The 20,597-nt window shown below is 37.6% G+C and overlaps 1 protein-coding gene across 1 annotated transcript in view; it reads left to right on the top strand.

Moving 5' to 3' along the window:
- The window catches only part of LOC115426271 (A disintegrin and metalloproteinase with thrombospondin motifs 12-like), a 62,953-nt gene that overhangs the window by 17,003 nt on the left and 25,353 nt on the right, over nt 1–20,597 (top strand). The window contains exons 3-13 of the mRNA XM_030144269.1: nt 1,494–1,671; nt 1,823–2,031; nt 2,161–2,244; nt 3,666–3,790; nt 4,570–4,719; nt 7,119–7,262; nt 11,292–11,436; nt 11,520–11,612; nt 11,760–11,905; nt 14,447–14,616; nt 15,860–15,993. Coding sequence (XP_030000129.1) covers nt 1,494–1,671; nt 1,823–2,031; nt 2,161–2,244; nt 3,666–3,790; nt 4,570–4,719; nt 7,119–7,262; nt 11,292–11,436; nt 11,520–11,612; nt 11,760–11,905; nt 14,447–14,616; nt 15,860–15,993 — 1,578 coding nt within the window. The remainder of the gene's footprint in view (nt 1–1,493; nt 1,672–1,822; nt 2,032–2,160; nt 2,245–3,665; nt 3,791–4,569; nt 4,720–7,118; nt 7,263–11,291; nt 11,437–11,519; nt 11,613–11,759; nt 11,906–14,446; nt 14,617–15,859; nt 15,994–20,597) is intronic.

Here is a 20,597-nt window from a genome sequence, read left to right on the forward strand (position 1 = left end):
TTTGAGCATCATCATCGCAATGTACAGTACGTGTGCGCAATAGTCACATCACAGGTCCTGCAATGTATTAGGCGAATGAACTCAGTGTGCTCTCATCTAACTTCAAGGGTATGTGACACACACTATGTGTAGCGATCCACCAATCACAATCGTTCTTAATCAGTTTGGAGTGAGTTGCTGGTAACAACATTGAAAAGTGAGCAACAAACAAGAAAAAATTAACGTAAATGAAGACTTGGTGCAAAAAAGAAAACCAATGTCAGTTATCTGGAATTATTTTGGCTACAAGAAGGATGATACTGAAACACGTGTTCTGTGTCGATGGTGTCTTACACCTGTTGCCACAACAAGAGGAAACACAACTAATTAGTTTGACCATTTATATGAGCACCACACAGCTGTTCTATCCTCCTGAGTATTTTTTCATATCGCAGTATATATCGCAGGGTTAAAAAAATTGCAATGTCATTTTTTTCCAATATCGTGCAGCCCTAATTTATATATAGCAGAGGATTGGGAGGATATCGGGCATATACCCTTGCTGTCGGCCCCAGACAGTGTAAGTCTCGTTATCCAAAGGAAGGATCTGAACTATCGGCTGAGTTTAATCTGGGGGCTGGGGGGTATAACATACTCTGATGACTCCGATTCAGAATCATTAATGACAGAGGTTGAACTGGACCCAACATCCTGTTGTCTGCACATGTGTTCATATGGTCACATGAAGTTTGTGTTGGTGTTTATTTCTAACTAACTCCACATTTAGAAGCTCACAGTAGGTACTATAGTGTTGGTCACTTTTTCCAAAGAAGAGGAGCGAAATAGAAGAATTTTTAAGCAAAGACAAACCTAGTCATCTGCGTAGACTCAGTGTACCTGTTGTTATCACAGAAAGTGAGAAAGCCAACGATGATTTTTTTTAACATATATCATCATATGTTCACATATTGAAGATAAAAGTGAAGAATGGTACTTTTTTTATGTTGTTGCAAATTGCACCTTTAACATCTGCAAGTATTCTTAATTTTCTATTAATTTGCTGAGTTGTTTTTATTTTTATTATTTTATTGAAATGGGAGTCTCACATTAATATATAGAAAACATTAGTTAAGAGGAAGTAAAGATTTAATGTTTTGTATTTCTCAGACTTTGAAAATAACTGTATTCCAAGGCCTAATTATTTCATTGGTGTCTTCTAATTCCCATTTTAAGTAAACAACTGTCTTAGCGCTTCTATCTCTGATAACAGTCTCTGGTCTTTTCTGTGGAAAGCCTCACACTCCTTCGTTGTTCTTCATTATTATTCTGCTCTTCAACAGCAGGAACAGTGTGTTTTACCTGCTGTTGTTAGTTAAAACACAACCTTCACATAAGCTCACAGACTTGTGGAAATCTTTCATATTGATCTTTTACTCTTTATTATAATGTAGATAATAATGAATGAGAACCAACATCCATTTTTTAAACAAATATTTTCATTTGTGTATTTTCAGAGAGGCTTCTTCTCCCTGCCAGAAGGCCACTTTTTTATTGAACCTGCTCAGAAATCACCTGGTGATCCCGCAGGAACTCCAGAGGCCCATGTAATCTATCCAAGAAACATTACAGAATCTCACAGAAAAAGACGAAGTCCTGATGCCAGAGGCCCGCCCAGCCCTTGTGGAGTTCAAGGTGTGTATCAGATTTTATGTGTGTGTGTCTGGCCCTGCAGGTGTTTCCATAATTATCCACTAGTGAGTACTTTTGTCAGTGTGTAACAGTGTCAGGCAAGGATAAGCCGCTGGTGTTTTGGAAGTGATTTCTCCCCTTATTCATGCTTTAGATGCTCCAAGTGACTCTGTCCAGGTGGAGAGGGAAAGGGAGGAATGGGAGAGGGAACAGCACAGGGGGGAGGAGCAGGTGAGTTCCCGCTGGCAGCGCTCCGTCAGCAGGGAGCGCTGGGTGGAGACCATGGTGGTGGCCGACGCCAAACTCATCCAATACCATGGCAACGATAACGTGGAGTCTTACATCTTCACCATCATGAACATGGTGAGAGTTTGCTTTGATTTTACCATTTACATTTGCAGTCAGACGTGTTTCATGACTCCCACTAAAGCTTGATTTCAATGGTTTTCAAAGCTCCAAATGCCTTTGGTCTGACCTGTACGTTGTCACCAGGTGGCTGGAATCTTTCATGACGCTAGTATTGGAAATGCCATCCATGTCATTTTGGTTCGTCTCATTCTGCTCCAAGGAGAAGAGGTAACACTTTCTTGTCAAAATAGAGTGTATATTCATCACTTTTACTCAATTTTAAATGTTATAAGTGCAAGCAGAAAAGTACATCCACATGTATGAAGCATTAATGAACATTTAAGTTCACCCTTTGAACGAGCTGTGAGTTGTTTTAACTTTAGGCACAGTTTGCATAAATTCTATACAAGTATCTACCTGTGATGCAAAACACACAGTCCATGTATTAAAGTATGGATAAACCTGATGAAAATCTCCCTGCCAGAGGCTTTTGATGGTCTTGTTGTACTTTTTAAACTCAGTAAACTCAGTAAACCAGAGCTCAGAAAATCCAACTCGGCAAAGCCATTAACCATGCATAGATTTAGGTCGTAAGAACAATTAATTAAACAGATGTGTAATATAATACACTCAAGTATAGTTGTGATAAATTAGGAAATTATCTGCAGGGATCAAAACCATTTTTGACACCTCAGGGCTTCATTTTTCAGCCCTGGAACATGTTGCTTGACACTTCATCATGTCCAGACCATAGTCTTAATAAAGTCAAGTGATTTGAAACCTTAAGTCATACCTATGAGGTGTTTTGGGTCAGGTGGGTGGGAGAGGCCTTCTCCTTGTCAGCCTGCCATTTTCTTCTCTGTAAACTAATGCATTTAAAGCCAGGGGTGTGAAAGATAAAAGACCTAAAGCCTCTGCTGCAAACACCCAATGCACTTGTCATGAAGACGATATAATACATTTTCTGTCCAGTGAAACATTTTTCTCCTTGACATTATGTCAAGTCTTGGCAGTCTATGCACCTCTTGGCCAGGAACTTCCACGCTGTATTTTCTTCAAGGAATTTAGATCCAAAGCTTCGTGTAACTTAAAATGGTCCCACTTCTACTGTATTGCAAGAAACATGCAAACTCTACTTCATTAAAATCAGGGTGTTTACTCTTTACTTCAGTAAACAGGTAGAAAAAGACAGTATCTGGATAAAATACAACAGTACTGTTAGAAATGTGATGGTTACAGATAGTTACAGTTTAAACACCATGCACCAGTGTCCTTTGGGGGGGTGTTCATAGGTGCATGTTGATGAGGTGAGAGCATGGAGCTCCACATCATCAGCCCATTAGGTCTTTGCACCAGTTTAAAATAATAATTCACACTCAAGTTACAACCCTTGCTTTTATTGCACTGCAGAGTCGTGTCACTACCTGTGTAATGAACACCTGTTTACACAAGAAAGTGACGAGGGGAAAAATTGAATCATAAGGCAGGTCTGGTTCCACCTGGCTTATATATTTACAGCTAAAGTCACAAGTTATAATTCTCTGAATCAGAAAATAAAGCCTCTACAGAACAAATATCACAAACTGCTTTAAACAAATTATATTTATTCGCAAAATGTGCATGAAAGTATTTTTGTTTTCCTTTTGTAGAAAGGGTTGAAAATAGTTCACCATGCAGACACCACGTTGTCCAGTTTCTGTGCGTGGCAGAAAAACCTGAATCCCCAGAGTGATACACATCCAGCTCATCATGACCTCGCAGTGCTGGTCACCAGGTCAGTGACAAACACATGTGGACATCAGTACAGTACATTTTTTATAAAGTTGATAAATAACAACTATGACATTCTAGTTTCATTCAATGCACAAATACGGTATATCGTTATCCTCAGCATAATTGCCCAAGTCATACACTATATGTACAAAAGCGTTGAATTCAGGTGTTTGTTTTCTAACAGGGGTCTGAGATACTAAACAATGATGACAAGCGTCAAGTGTCAAGTTTTATATTGTGATAAATATCATATTGATTATTAATATTGATGTTTATATGTCAGACCCTCATGAACAGGACATCTTACAGCTGTAGACATGATGTGTCCCAATATTTATGTCCATATAGTTTAGAAGCATCAATATTTCCTCAAAAGTTATTGGGGGATTTTTCTTCCTCACTGAGATGTGAAGAAGATAGATGGTTAGTTGTGGTAGAAAATTATTATTTACAGTCACAGCATGAAAAATTGGTAGAACATTTAAAATCATAGTCATGGATAAAAAAACAAAAGAGAAGTTAAGTTAAAATCATCTCTGTGGCATTTTGGAATCAAAGATAACAATTTAAACCAAACTAACCAATGCAATGGTATTTATCCCAAAAAATTATATTATAATATGACATTTGTCATTATTGTTTCATATCCCAGACCCATTAGAAAAGAAACGTCTGATTTCAATATGTCCACATACTTTTGTCCATATAGTGTATGAGTTAGGCAATTCTGCTGTGAGGCTAACAATATACATACATAATGCTCCTGTGTTTCATGTTTAGGAAAGACATCTGTGCAGGAATGAATCAGCCCTGTGAGACCCTGGGTCTGTCTCATCTGTCTGGGATGTGCCAACCACACCGCAGCTGCAACATCAACGAGGATTCAGGTCTACCTGTTGCATTTACCATCGCTCATGAAATGGGCCACAGGTGTGTGTGAACAAACGTGGACTAATGGAATTCTCTGTTATCATAATGATATATCTGCATCACACACAAAGCATTGGGTGCCATTTGTTTTACTAACGGTAGGATTAGTAGACCAACAGTCAAGGGAGATCAGAAGCATTACACGATTTGTTATCAATTCATCACTTTCTTACTAAGGGACGAGGCTGTATAGAAACATGCTTGCAGTGTTTACATTCTTTATTAATGCACTGATTATATGAATGTCAACAGTTTTGACAGAACTTGAATTGAGACTAATCTGCAGATAAATAATAGCTTTGCCATACTGCCACTTTTGGTTTTAAATTAGTCCTAATAGTCCTTTACGCAGATCATAGCCTAAAGGTCTACATGCCATAGATTTCATTTGCACAGTTTGTACACGTCTATTTGTAGAATCTGCACACTCAGGATATAGGTGTTATTTACAACGTAAGTTTGTTCATATGTAACATGTAATTCTTTCCATAATATTTGCATTCAAAAAGGAAAAGAAAATAACTATAAAAACAGTAGTGAAAACAGGCAATTTCATATTAGAAATACTAGTAGTTATAAATAATAAAAGTAGTAAAGAATAATAATAATTAGGCCTGTAACGGTATACGTACGAAACGGAACCGTTTCGGTACACACCTGTTCGGTTCGGTACACAGCTGTACCAAAACGGCACAGAATGTTGAGAAAAAGAAAAAGGAATGAAAGACGTCGTTCGATGCAGAACTCTAAATCCGCGCAAGTTTCACACGGACATATGAAAGGACGCACACATTGACCCGAAATATGAAATAGCCGATATAAGGTTAAAAAAACAACAAATATGATGTGAACCTGGGAGGAAGAGACTGAAGACCCTCCACCATCAGTACAGTCCAGTTTGGATCAGTTCAGGTTCAGGTGAAAGACAACAATGGGGGAAAGAGACGTTAATAAGACGGACGGTGATTGGCCCCTAGGAACTACGGTAGTTCTAAAACACTTACACAAAACACTAGCTCTGTCTGTCTGTCTATCACGCACGCTGTATAATAGAGGAATAAACAGAACGTTGAAAGTATGTAAAGTTTCACTTTCGTTTCACGACAGCATTCGTTACGTTAGTTATGGACCGCACCCCCAGGTATATAACTGCGTGTGTGTGTGTGTGTTGTCGTTGCCCCCCCCCCCCCCGTGCACACAGACACACAACACAGTTTGTTCTCTGTCCTAAAATAAATAATTTGGTTCATTGTGTTGTCAATTTTTCTCTTCAGTTTGTTTAAACAGAATACCAGTTTACCCTCTTGTTAATGTTGCACTTCATGTGGAATTTTTTAGTTGTTATTTTTATGCAGAATGTGAACTGACAGAACTGTGATTACATTTTTCTTGTTTGTTTGAAACTACCTTTCAGGGAAAAGTGCACTACTAATGTTTAAAATACATTTAGTAATACTAATAATTTATTTTATTTTCTATTTGATTTGTAGCAGCAGAATTATATTATTCCTGTTTTTCTATATTCTATTGTCTCCAAAAATTGGGGGAAAAATGTTACAAAATTCATAAATACATGAATAGACATTTTGAGGGGTTTTCTTTCTTCCCGTACCGAACCGAAAAAAAATGAACCGTGGCTTTGAAAACCGAAAACATACTGAACCAAACATTTTGTGTACTGTTACAGGCCTAATAATAATGTGTACTTTTCATTTGCAAACAAATCTCAAAACACTGATGAGATTTGCTTTATGCTAGGCTAATTCGTTTTAGGCTAACTTATCAAATAATACTAAGAAAATGCTAGTTAAATGTTATGTACAGGCATTCTATAAACTTCAATAAAACAGGTGTTGGCTTATATACAATAAAAAACAAGCTAAAAAGAAAGCCTTGACAAGGTATAGCTAGCATTAAAAATGTATGCTACAGTGCAATGCTAGGCTAATGTTATAGCAGAGCCGTGGACCAACTTCAAACTATTATTATTCAGCTATTATTACAATATATTTACTCTACGTCATATTTTTTACATGTGAAAGGTAATTCCAGTTATAATTTACTTTCCCAGGCAGGTGTCTGCTCTCACACACTCAACAACCATACTACACAGATCTAATTTCTAGTCAAATGGCAGATATATGAACCCTACCTAACATAATACCAAACCATAGCTCCCATCTCCTGTTTCTGTATAACCTAGGGTTCCAACACCAGCCCATTATCAAATTAACTGTTTTCCAATAATAGCCAAGGATCTAGTATAACCAGACCTCCGTAACCAGAGAGTAAAAGTAAAAGTGAGTAAGAAGGTTGTTTGGTTTACAGCTTTGTATTCCTGTGACATGGGACACCATATTGTTTTCATTTACTAGACGTGTACTTGTGTTTGAATACAGCTTTGGAATCCATCATGACGGCCAGGGGAACGACTGTGAGCTGGACGGGAGGCACCCGTTCATCATGTCCAGACAGCTCATGTATGACAGCTCACCCCTCACTTGGTCTCCCTGCTCCAAAGAATACATCACTCGCTTTCTCGAGTAAGACGTTATTCTAACCCTATTAATAGGAACATAATAACATGAGTCACTCAGTGTTTGTTTTCTGTGTGGGGAACACACAAGTAGTCTGTAGGTTGTGTTGAAGGCCCAGGACAAAAAAGGAAAAAGAAAGAAACAGAGCAAAAAGGTCCAAATCCAGTTCCACAGACCACAGAAGTTGTAGTTTTTTGGTCTTTGCTTTGACTACTCAGCTTCCAGGGTGGTGTAGATTTGCATCAGAGAAGCCAAATCCAAAGCTCCAAATAGCAATGATTGGGAAAAAAAAAAAGTAATTTGTAGAAACCCACAACAAGGAAGGTTTTAGAGCGGCCACAACATAAAATCTGATGAAATGTCACAAATGATGTCAGTTAATCCAAATGGTACTCAACTAAGGTTCATATTTTTGTCACATTGTCGATATTTGGTTCAGTTAGTTTTACTTCCATTTTAGTAGTGGACTAAAACGTGTGTGCTGCGTCTCCTTTTATAGACACCTGACTGTCTGATGTTGCCATGGTATTAATTTAGCTCCTTTTTAGCTTCTTCCATCATCTGTTTTTTTCCTTTTTCTTCTATTTATTGGTGACAACAGCTTTGCAGAACTTTCAGTTATTGGTCTGGAAGTTTGGTCTATCCAAAAAATGTTTTCATGCTGCACAAGAAATACCATACCATACCAACTTTATTTATAAAGCACTTTAAGAACTTTACAGCTGGCCAAAGTGCTGTACACCAAACATAAAACAAGGAATTAAATAAGTAAATAAAACTAGTGAAAACACAGGGTGTTAAGTGGGCTAAGAACAACACAATACAAACATAAAAACAAAGACAAGTTAAAATCTGTTAAAAACAGCATTAAAAAAAAAAAAAACAGACATGTCACTCACTGATTAAAAGCTAATGAGAAAAAGTGCGTTTTTAAATGTGATTTAAAGACAGGTAGAGACTGAGCCTGTCTAACATCTAAGGGCAACTGGTTCCACAACTTTGGGGCGACAACAGAAAAGGCACAGTCCCCACGAAGCTTCTTTTTAGTTTTTGGAACCACAAGCTGCAGCTGATCTGCTGACCTGAGAGCACGAGAGGGGGCATAGGGGTGGATCAGGTCAGACAGGTAGGAGGGGGCAAGGCCATTCAAACATTTAAAAACAAATAGAAGAATTTTAAAATCAACTCTAAAACGCACTGGCAACCAATGGAGTGAAGCTAAAACCAGTGAAATATGCTGATGTTTGCGTGTCCCTGTTAAAAGCCGAGCTGCAGCATTTTGGACCAGCTGCAGTCGGGAAAGTGCATTTTCACTCAACCCGGCATAAAGTGCATTACAATAGTCAAGTCTAGTGGTTACAAAAGCATGGATCACAGTTTCAAATAGATCCCTGGGCAGAACAGACTTTACTTTTGCAAGCTGTCTTAAATGAAAGAAACTAGACTTGACCACACCACTAACTTGTTGGTCGAGTTTAAGATTGGGGTCCATTTTAACACCCAAGTTTGACATGACCGGTTTAACCAAATAAGATAAGGAACCCAGGTCAACAAGAGCTGTGTGATTTGAAACACTGGGGCCAAAAACCATCACTTCTGATTTGTCCTGGTTTAGATTCAGAAAATTCAATGACATCCAAGATTTAATATCATCAATACAGTCCAAGAGGGGCTTTGTAGCTTGCGGGTCATCCTTCTTAAAAGGTAAATAGTGTTTGAACTATAGTTTGAACTATAGTTTAGTTGGATTGGGACAGAGACCACAGCTGTTGGGTCTGTACTGTGTCCAGGGGAGGTTTCATATTTGCACATTTATTTTGGATCAAACTGGAAAGTCCATGAACTCTTCATATTGCTCTCTTAAGATTAATAAACATGATGATGATGAATTTGGGAATTTAACATTTTCCCTCAAGGTCCTACAAAAAGGAGGTCAGAGTTCATGTCCTTTGACTCCTGACCTGTGGCATGTTCTGTCCATTAGAACATGTGTTTCAGTAATGTGATGTTTTACATTTGCATCAATGTCATATTGAATGACCAGTTCATGAACACATCTATGTACGGTGTCTTCACATTTGTGGACATTAGATTTCAGTTAGCCTTTTGAGCTCACCAGCCAATTCCTGTTGTGAAAGCACTGTGTCCGGCATCGTCGTCATCTTCATCGTCATCATCTGTGTCGTCTTTGTTGTTGTCGGTGTTGTCGTCTTCATTATCGTCATTGTCATCTTCATTAGCAGTTTCTCCACACATCTTCTCTGAGGAAACTACTGGTCAGATTAAATTTAAGTTTTTTTTATGTATCTTCCTTGGGACAGTGTCTACAATCTTTGTTCACAGTTTTGAGAAATATTCATTTTTTAATTATTAAAAGTGTATCTTTCCTTCTAATGGTCCATATTTTGATGGTTTATAACATGTAAATGGTTAGAGATATCAATATAGATCTTATTGTTCACTGATAGAAGTCATATATGGACGTTGATTGAATTAGTTGAGTTCTCCTCCAGTGAAAGTACCACCCACTTTTACTGGAAGATTGATCTGCATCCAGACCACAGGACTCTATCATATTCAAGTTGTTATGGATTCTGATAGAACATGACGCTGAGCTCCAGAAACATTGGTCCTATTTTTGGGTTAGTGGATCAGCAGAGTTCCCCAAACCATTTGGGAGTACATCCATAGACATAATGTAACAGCAACATCTTGCTGACACTGTTCAAGTTGGTTGAAGGTGGCAGCCTTTTGACTGGTAGTGTGTGTGTGTGTGTGTGTGTGTGTATATATATCAATGTGATATCATAATTGCTAATCACTAATGCTAACTTTAAGATGGACTGGATCTCAATGAGGAGAATGAGAACGCCTTAAAATATCAGGTGTGAACACAAAGGCACAGTCAGATTTTCTACCAATTCCTTTTTATCTATCTATCTATCTATCTATCTATCTATCTATCTATCTATCTATCTATCTATCTATCTATCTATCTATCTATCTATCTATCTATCTATCTATCTATCTATCTATCTATCTATCTATCTATCTATCTATCTATCTATCTATCTATCTAAATTGTACTTGTTCAGAGATGATTTAACCCTTGTGTCCTCCTCAGATTTACTCCCCTGTGGACACCTTCATGACAAAAATGTACCTGCACAAAAACTGCTATAAAATCATCATGCAGCAAAAAAAAAAAAAATTGCCTTTTTTTCAGAAATCTCTTAAACAACTTCAGACTTGCTCCAAACTTCCAAACATTCAACCATCGTCATGATTTTAACCCTTTAAATGCCAGTTTAAATTTTTTGAATTATGCATTATTTATTACAAAAAACCCCACAAATAATGAATTATTTTCCATAATAATAAATTGTAGAGGCATGAATATGAAGATAATTTTGCGTCTTTATTAGGGAAAAAAGGCAAACAAAAATATAGTTTTGAAACAAAAAAAGCAACATTTGAAAACAAAAATGAAGGTTTCATAATTTTTAAGCTTAACAAAATCGATAGTGTTCTCATTTTCTTTCATTCCAAATTTGAAACTTCTGCTTCCAGGCCAAAATGTTTTGTCATTTTAAAAGTTTTGTTTGCAAGTCCAAAGATTTTGCACGTCTAAATCTTTTGCAAATCAAAATGTTTTGCTTGTAAGTGTAAGTGGTACTTACTTTGGGGCCAAAATCGTTTGTGAGTAGAAAAGTTTTGCGTGTCCAAGTCTTTTGCTCGTAAGTTCAACTGAACATGATGGGTGGGATCTACACGTCACATAGTTGTAATCCCTAAATATTCATTTTTCTGTTACTTGAAAGATTCAGTGGCAGTTGGATTAAATCCCTTCCCCGGTGAATAATTGTTTTGAATCCATTTGACCTCTGTGTAAAAAACTGCACTTGTTAGGACATTTTTTCCTGTTCACTTTCCTCTCTTTCTCTTCTACCTCCTTCATGTTTCCGCCTCCTTCTGTTTTTCATCTCTTTCTTAATGACACGTATAAAACACCATTGCATTGTGTTTGTGTGGTAGTCGTGGTTGGGGGTTCTGTCTGGATGATCGACCCTCTAAGAAGGAGCTGACCACCCCGTTGGCCAACCTGGGCGTCCGCTACACCACACACCACCAGTGTCAGCTCCAGTACGGCCCAAACGCCACATTCTGCTCTGAAGTCGATGTGAGTATCATTCACTGAAGCTAAAAAAAGTGCTGCTGCGTGTCCACATCTTAACCCTTCCCTGACTGTGTTTTTCTGTTCAGAATGTTTGCCAGATCCTTTGGTGTTCAGTGAACGGCTCGTGTCGCTCCAAACTGGACTCACCCATAGACGGAACCCTCTGCGGACCAGGGAAGGTACACAGCGCTGCTCCCTTTGTCTTCTTCTGTGGGTTGGATTTCATTAGCCTGCGGATGAGGATGGGTAGCACTATAGAACGCTAGTGAAAGTGTGTTATATTACAAATGCTATTCACGTGAACTCATGTGAATTTTGTCCTTCAGTGGTGTATCTCAGGTGAATGTGTCATTGTGGGCAAACTGCCAGAGACGGTGAATGGAGGGTGGGGACCGTGGAGTACCTGGTCCTACTGCTCCAGGACCTGTGGCACCGGAGTTCAGTCAGCAGAGAGGGAATGTAACAACCCAAAGTAAGACCACCCACATCCCACAGCACATACTCACACTCAGGTACTTCACTTATACTTTGGAATTAACCCTTTCTACAACAGACTCTAATGAGAGTCAATAACATTTTCGAGCTGTCAATTATTTTCGTAATTTAATAATCTATTAAGATTTTTCTTTGATTCAGTTCAATTAAACAATTATTTGAATAGGCAAAAAAATTGTAAAAATGTGAAAATGTCTGAAAATGATAAACAAGTGTCCTTTATTCCAGAACCAGCTGAAACAACAACCACAAAAAGCATAAAAGTAGAAGTAATAATGTATTTTTTTTTTTTTTTTTAAATCTGTGTAGCAATAATAACAACAAACCAGTCCATCTATAAACAATCTGTCAGGTCAGTCTTCAACACATTTGGATCCAACTTACTAACTTCTACCAACTGAACATGGCACAAACACACAACTGAAACAAATACAGACTCATATTTATAATGTTTGTGTTAAAGCTTCAAAGTTTAAAGGAGTAAGTGATGTTTCCAATGGAGAAAAGTCAACATAGAGATATTTTTCTGCCTTTGTGTCCTCTTCTCTTCTGAGCTACGCTCCATGTGTGTCACAATAATCTGTGAAACACAACAGTGGAACCAATGTTTAACGGCAGAGAAATTAAGGAAACAAAGCTTAGATTCAGTAAAATTGTAATAGATTATTTTTTTTAAATCAATTTGTATCAATTTGTAATTGTTTCAGCTTTAATTTTGAGTGTAGAAAGTAGTGTTCACAAATAATTACAAAGTCTGTAGTTGGAACCAGCCACCTCTAAACTAGAGGTCTGTGACCTAGAAGCAGGTCACAGAGCTGTTGTGAGGGAGTCATAACCATAGGTTGAATTGAGCCAGAGCGCACTGGACCTCAGCTTCACCTCCTTAGGTCCACAACAAACCCATAGCATAGATTACTGTTCAGCGTATCTGCTGCACTGTATTTGATCTTCTTCATGCAGCTTTGTAATGTGCAAATAAATAACTTGTTATTGTTACATGATAAAATTAAAAAAATAATAAATTGAGAAGTATTAACATCCTTGTTGCTTAGATAACTATTCAGTCACACAGCCTACACCTTAAACCCCTCCCAAAAAATGTATCAGATGAGTTATGGCCAATGTGAGGGCAATATAATGTAGATATGTAGATGCTTATGAAATAAGATGACCATGGACCGTAGGGTACACAGGGGCCCCCCTCCGCAGGAAAGCCAATTTAACCACTGGTCGCAACTTTTGGTAAAAATCTACATTAAAAGTCTGTCAGACCTCCGCCAAGGCAGATCAGTCCCCCCTGCCCCCCCCCAATCACCACCAAAATGTAATTATTTGTTCCTTGTGCCAGTATCAACATTTCCTGAAAATTTCATCAAAATCCTACCATGACTTTTTGAGTCATCTTGCTAACAGACAGACAAACAAACCCCGATGAAAACATAACCTCCTTGGCGGAGGTAATAAAGGGGTAATAGTGACTGTGGTTATCAGCATCATGGTCTGTTTGGGTGCAAGGTACACAGTGGATGGGGACAGTCTGTGGGGGGTGGAGCAGTTCTGCAGTCTGACTGCATGCAGGTAGAAGCAGTTTTTCAGTCTGGATGTTTTTGCCCAGATGCAGCGCAGCCTCCTGTCGGGGGGGGGGGGGGGGGGGGGTGGGGGGGTGAACAGTTCATGTGCAGGGTGGGTGGGGTCATGGAGGATGCAGGTGCCTCTCCCTTCATGTGGTGATGTTCACTAAAGTATATATATATATATATTCTCTAAATGGAATGATAAAAATGTGTGTATGTTTGATTTAAAGCTGTTCACATAGTTCTGCTCTACTATATTGTTAGTAGCCTGTTTTTTATTAAATACATGTGGTTGGTTTGAAGTTTATAAATGTGGGTAGGACTTTGACAGTCACTGGAAAATATGAGTCCCAAGGCAAGACCAGCTGAGCACCACTGATGTCAAATAAATCTGCACAGGAAAAGTTTGTGTGGGTGTGGAAAAGATTTGTGTTTTTAAAAAAAAGTACAAAAATCTGTGTAGAAGAGTGATGTTATGACGGTCATGTACCTACACATGCACATACTAGAGTTTCTGATGAGGATTTAGTTACAAATTCACCAAGGCTGACTTTCAGCTACAAACTACTGCTTTAGTACTGCTACAACTACACTGTTGCCCATAAAGTTGAAGTAATTGTGTTTTCAGACGTGTTCCTCTTTTTATTCCTGTTTACACACATCAGTAAACACCTCTGACCTGGTGCAATGAACACATACTGAGTTCCAGTTACATATTATCGATTAAGAAGAAATCACACCGTCACGATCATTTCAGGGGAAGAGGTAAAAGTATTAGAGGTCAACTTCATGGACAACAGTGTACTTTGTAATTATTCATGAACAGTACTTTACAAGCTCACCACCTTATTGACTGTAATTTGACTCAGTAACCCCCAGGGTGTTTGCCTACCAACCACATGCATGGATCCTTATCTGCTAAAGTGTGTATTGTTTCTCCACAGACCAGAGTTCGGGGGTAAATACTGCACAGGGGAAAGAAAGCGTTACCGCACATGTAATACAAAACCCTGCCAGAACAACAAACCCACCTTTCGAGAGATGCTATGCAGCGAGTTTGACACTGTACCTTACCACAACGAGCTCTATCAGTGGATACCTGTGGCTAACCCATGTAAGTGTCTACAGCCGCAAACATGTCAATCAAGGTGCAATCACCAGTGTCAGACCAACAGGGGGCAGCATTTACACTTGAAAACCTGAAGTAAAGCGGCTGCAGAACCAAGTACAGTCCAGCGCAGCAAATGTTGTCCCCACGTGTGGTGGAGCACAGCGGCCACACAAAGCATTATACAAGATTGAATTAACCCTTAGATGCATAAGTGGATCAAAAAAGACCTGATGAGGTTGTTTTCTTGCACTATCTTTGTAATGAAAAGTTATTATTCTAATAAAAGACAGTTGTTCCAGGTATTCCTCAAAAAACATGTTACTGACGTCATGCCATTTAAATTTTTAATTTACCTTTTATAGATTTTATGTAATTGTAGTTTTTTTATTACTGCCCCAAGCTTCCATAGGAGGGTCAAAATGACCTGCATTCATTTACAGTGGAATTACATCTGAACCTTTGTCTGTGTAGGTTCTCATATGCCCAGGTCATCGTTCTTCTAGGTAGGTCTTCTCTGTTCACCTGGACTGGTTTAGCTGAACTGGTTTAATATTTCGTCACTCATCCAATGAGGATGAGGATGGATGAGGGACGAAACATTAAAGAAAGAGCTAAACCAGTCCAGCTGAACAGAGAAGAACTATCAACAAGATCTGAACCTTTGATTCATTCTGCAGCAAAACCAAAGGACTCACTCACTCACTCACTCACTCACTCACTCACTTACTCACTCACTCACTCACTCACTCACTCACTCACTCACTCACTCACTCACTCAGTAGATGTTGACATTATTCTATTGCTGTTATAGAGGCTACTATATATTATATACTTTTTGTACTTTGCTTTTCAAATTTTCAAAATATAAAAAAAGACATTTTAACATGCTTTAAAATGTAAAAAAAATTGGAATTTATTATAATTATTATTTTAATTTGAATAATAAAAAAACAAATCAAACATGAAATCATACTTTTGTTGACCAAAATATAATGTAAATAATTATTTTTAACATGACAAAATTCCACAAATGCCATAAGAACACACACAGGTCATTTTTGACCCATTTATGAAAGAGTGTCGGGTCTAGACACTTGTGCATGTAAGGGTTAGATTATTCCTAACCAGAAATTAAATTAAAAAATTAAGATTAGCACTTGGTATGAATTGAAAAAGATACATTTTCAAAAGTGTCCTTTCAGTTTTGACACTATATGAACTCTTCTTGTCACCTTCCCTCTGCTAGTAAATCCTTGTGAGCTGCACTGTCGACCAGTCACTGAGTACTTTGCGGAGAAGATGTTGGACACTGTGACCGATGGAACGCCATGCTTCATGAACAACAAGTCCAGAAACATTTGCGTCAATGGAGTGTGCAAGGTAGTGTGGCTGGGTAAGAGAATCAAAGAGACTGGGGGTTGTGTTGAAGGGGTTTATGCCCAGTCTGCCCACAGAGTCAGTGGGACCAGATGTACGAAATGTATTGGATTTGTGTGATAATTTGGCCAAGTAGCACCAAGTGTACAAAAATGTGACTACATAGTAACAGTCAGTATTAGTGGTTAGGTCTGGCAGTCCAGGTTATCTTGTATGAACTCATTTCCCTCTGAACAGACAGACCTGTTGTCACTGTGAATGTGATTCACATGCACAACTGTCCTCAACTGATATCCTCTTTGTTAACCATGAATAAAACGGTCATTTAATCATCTTTAGGTTATGATTTGTTTGTGGTAGTTTTCTACAAAATATGGAAATTTTAGCCCTCGGTACTCTACATTTTTCATCAGGTAACACTGCCCAGAGCCTAATCAGAAAAGCTCATCTATCCTCTCACTAAACTGTTCAATTCTGTTCAGTGCACAATCAATAATACAGAATGTGATCGATAACTAATAATGATAGAAGTGTGTCTTTAGTTAGAATATTTATTATACAAGTCATTTACCATCATTTAGTATTGTATTAAGTATGCTGTCTTATTTTTAGCTTACTATGTGATACACTCATGCATTATATTTAGTTAAGTATTTCATCTTCTCTGGTTGCTTGTGACCTAGTATTTATGTGCTGTCATCTGTAGCCGGTAGTATTCAGTGTTGGTGACCTGTTGAGAAGATTCATGAAAGAAAAGTAGCTGTACCGCCCTGTGAAAAATGTCAACTCACTGCAGTCATTGATGCTAACTTACTACTTTTTTGGCCAGATTTAGCAACTTTACAGCCTACCCTAGCAGTGTTTTTTTTTTCCTCACACAAAGCACCCAGCAACAAAGGGCTTGTCTCCTTTCTGTCCCTAGCTGACCCACTGTCATACATTTACTCAGAAATAGTAGAATGTTTGATACTAGAAGGTTCCATCTTCTGATGCCATATACGGATCTTCTCCAACTATCTAAACCTCCAGATGCTGAACTCACCCTCATTTACCATCACCTTGCACCAGCGATATTTCCAAAAAATCACATCAAAGCTCTTATGCAATTTTATCAACTTCTATATTATTCATGCGTATAATACTTAAATAGAGCCTTTAATAAGTATCCAGCTCCATATAATGACCAAGCATGACCTTTGACCTGAACTCATTTGAATATCATATTGGAAAATACAGTAAAATCATTAGGTTTGACTTTAAAATCTAAAAGAACATACTTACCCACCTTGTAGATTCTATTGGTTTAAATATGTTAAACACACTATATTTATACATCAAATATATCAAGCTTTAGAATCTACGAGGAGGGCAAGGTGTTCAATTTGAAGGTAGGGATGTAACGATTACCGGTATAAACTGCAGTAAAATTGCAGACGGTTAGTATTACCGTTTAAATTCTAATTATCATGATAACCGTGTTTGATTACCGCACTTTTAGGGGAAAAAACGCCTATGTAAAGATCTGCTTTTATGTCAAATATTTGAGTATAGTTTTAATTTATTACATTTTAATTTTCTATACCTAATATTTGGAACCAATATTCACTTTAAAAAGTCTTTGAAAAGGTTCGTTAAGCATCTTTGTGTTATTTATGCAATAAAGTATATATATTTTTCAAATTGGAATTTTTTTTTTGTGTGTGTTTGCTGTCCTTTTATGTTTTTATAGCAGGTGAAAGTGAAAAGATAATAGGCAGATGATATAAATGAAGTTGTGCTGAAAAAACAGATACCAAACATAGGTATAGTAAACATTTGTTTATATAGTATATAAAGGAAAAATCCAAAGTACTAAAAAAACGGCCAAAATAGGCTCAGACCACTAAGGGTTAATATTTGAATGTTTCTGCCAACAGAAGGTACATTGTGACTATTATTTTATTTGGGTTTTTTGTTGTTGTTGTTTTTTTCTAAAATACAATTTGGTTAAATTATTTCAGTGTGTGTATCAGTACTTTTTGAACATTTTGAGCACAGTTTCAACAATACCGCAATAATAATGATAACCGTGATAATTTTGGTCACAATAACCGTGATATGAAATTTTCCTATCGTTACATCCCTATTTGAAGGCAAATGAAAAAGGTTTAAAAATGATCCATTCCACGCAGAAGTGAATGGAAAATCCCAGCTGATCACCTAAACATGTCTGATTTACTAATGTTTGTTGTTATTATGATCATAAGTATTTGTTGCTTTAGTGAAACTCCTTTCCAGTTGAGTAAATCATATCGCTGTTAATCCAAAAGAGTTCCAGACTTAGTTTTACAGACATTATCTGGATAAAAGGATCCATTTGGAGATGATGGCTATTACTGTTTGCATCACTGAACATGGTCCAAAATGATTTTATAGACATAATTATGTATTTGACTGAGCCAGACACACCTATTTTTAAAAGAAATCCAAAGCGAGCAAAACAGATAGGATACCACAACATGTCCTTTATCTACTGTTAAAATTTGTTTGTAAAGTGCCTCAAACCCTAAAACTCACCCATTTTCCAGTAAATGACACCAGATGATTTCCTGTGTCCCAGTCATATAAACCCATGGTCTGTCTGTAGATGGAAAAGTCAGTGTTTCACACTTCGACACTTTGTTGGTATATTTAGTAATTTTTCAGACCCCTCTAGAGACTCTTTATCCAAAAAGACACTAGTGACAAATCCTTCCCCTTTTTCTGGTATTATTGGAGACTTTTGGAGACTCTGACGTGAAAACACATATGGTTGTTTGTCTAAACAAATCACTGAATATAAATCAGTCCCATTGACATTGACAGTTTTCTCCATTGTCTATTTTTGGTCCATTTCCACTGTTCATGTCGACTGAAAATTACAAATGTTCTGGTTGTAAATGTTCCTGTTTTACTGTGACTTGTTGTCGTCTCCTAAGTGGACCATAAGGTTAAAAACCAAACCAAACTGAAGAAAATGAAGAGAAAAACTAAACCAGCAAATCAATAAATCAATAACTAACCTCAGTAACTGGTTCAGAGTGTCTCTTTTGGGTCACTTTAGTCGGTCCCCAAGCCCAGATAAAGGAGGATGATTTGAATTGGGACATTAAACAAAACTAGAAGTGACAGAGTATAGTTCATTAGCTTAGAAATGGAGTAAGCTAATGGTAAGAAACAACCAGGTGTTTACATAAAACAGACTCCAACACAAACTTTACATAATTACACATGAATGTTACATATTCATCATATCCATTACAGACAATTTAAAAAACTACTCCGTGTTTAAGGGACCAGATTATTGCACATGTAGTTTCTTGTAGGCTAGTATAATTAGTAGTATCATTTTGTGTGTGTGTGTGTGTGTGTGTGTGTGTGTGTGTGTGTAGCTTAATGCTGCCAACTATTCTGTATACTTGTAACAACACATGTACCTGTATGTTTATATCAAAAGTGGGATAATAGTCCTTTATTCAGTTGCTTTGTGTAGACACCAGACACTATGATCAGAATTCAAACTGATGGACCAGAAACAGGTGTTAACTGTTCCTCAGGCAAATGTCAAATGTTGTTACATAACAATCAGGTTAGTTGTATGATCACTGACATTTTCCTATTTACTAGGCCTGTAACAGTACATGTACCGAACCAAACCGTTTCGGTACACACCTGTTCAGTTCGGTACACAGCTGTACCGAAACGGCACAGTATGATAAGAAAAAGAAAAAGGAATGAAAGATGTTGTTTGATGCGGAACTTTAAATCTGCGCAAGTTCCACACGGACATATTGAAGGACGCGCACATTGACCCGAAATACGAAATAGCAGATGATATAAGGTTAAAAAAAAACAACAACAACAACAAATACGATGTGAATCCGGAAGGAAGAGACTGAAGACCCTCCACCATCATTACAGTCCAGTTTGGATCAGTTCAGGTTCAGGTGAAAGACAACAACAAGGAAAGAGACGTTAATACGACGGACGTTGTTTGGCTCCTAGGAACTACGGTAGTTCTAAAACACTGACACTAGCTCTGTCTGTCTGTCTGTCCCTCTCTCTCTCTCGTACGCTGTATAACAGAGGAATAGAACTCGGTGTTGGACGTTGAAAGAATATAAAGTTTCACTTTGGTTTTACGCCAGCGTTAGTTACGTTAGTTAAAAAAACCCAAAAAAACCCAAAAACATCCCCCCGACAAATCACACCCTGCACGCGCACGTACACAAAGTGGCCTAAACAGTTTGTTGTCTGTCCTAAAATAAATAATTTGGTTAGTTGTTTGTTGTCAAAGTTGCTCTTTAGTTTGTTTAAACAGAATGCCACTTTGTCCTCTTGTTAATGTTGCACTTCATGTGGAATTTTTTTGGTATTTTTATGCAGATTGTGAACTGACAGAACTGTGATTAGATTTTTGTTGTTTGTTCAAAACTACCTGTCAGGGAAAAGTGCAATACTAATGTTTAAAATACATTTAGTAATATTAATAATTCATTTCATTTTCTATTTGATTTATAGCAGCAGAATTATATTATTCCTGTTTTTCTGTATTCAATTGAGTCAAAAAATTGGGGGAAAATTTTTCA

This window comes from Sphaeramia orbicularis, chromosome 9, assembly GCF_902148855.1.
Source record: "Sphaeramia orbicularis chromosome 9, fSphaOr1.1, whole genome shotgun sequence".
NCBI classification, from domain to species: Eukaryota; Metazoa; Chordata; class Actinopteri; order Kurtiformes; family Apogonidae; genus Sphaeramia; species Sphaeramia orbicularis.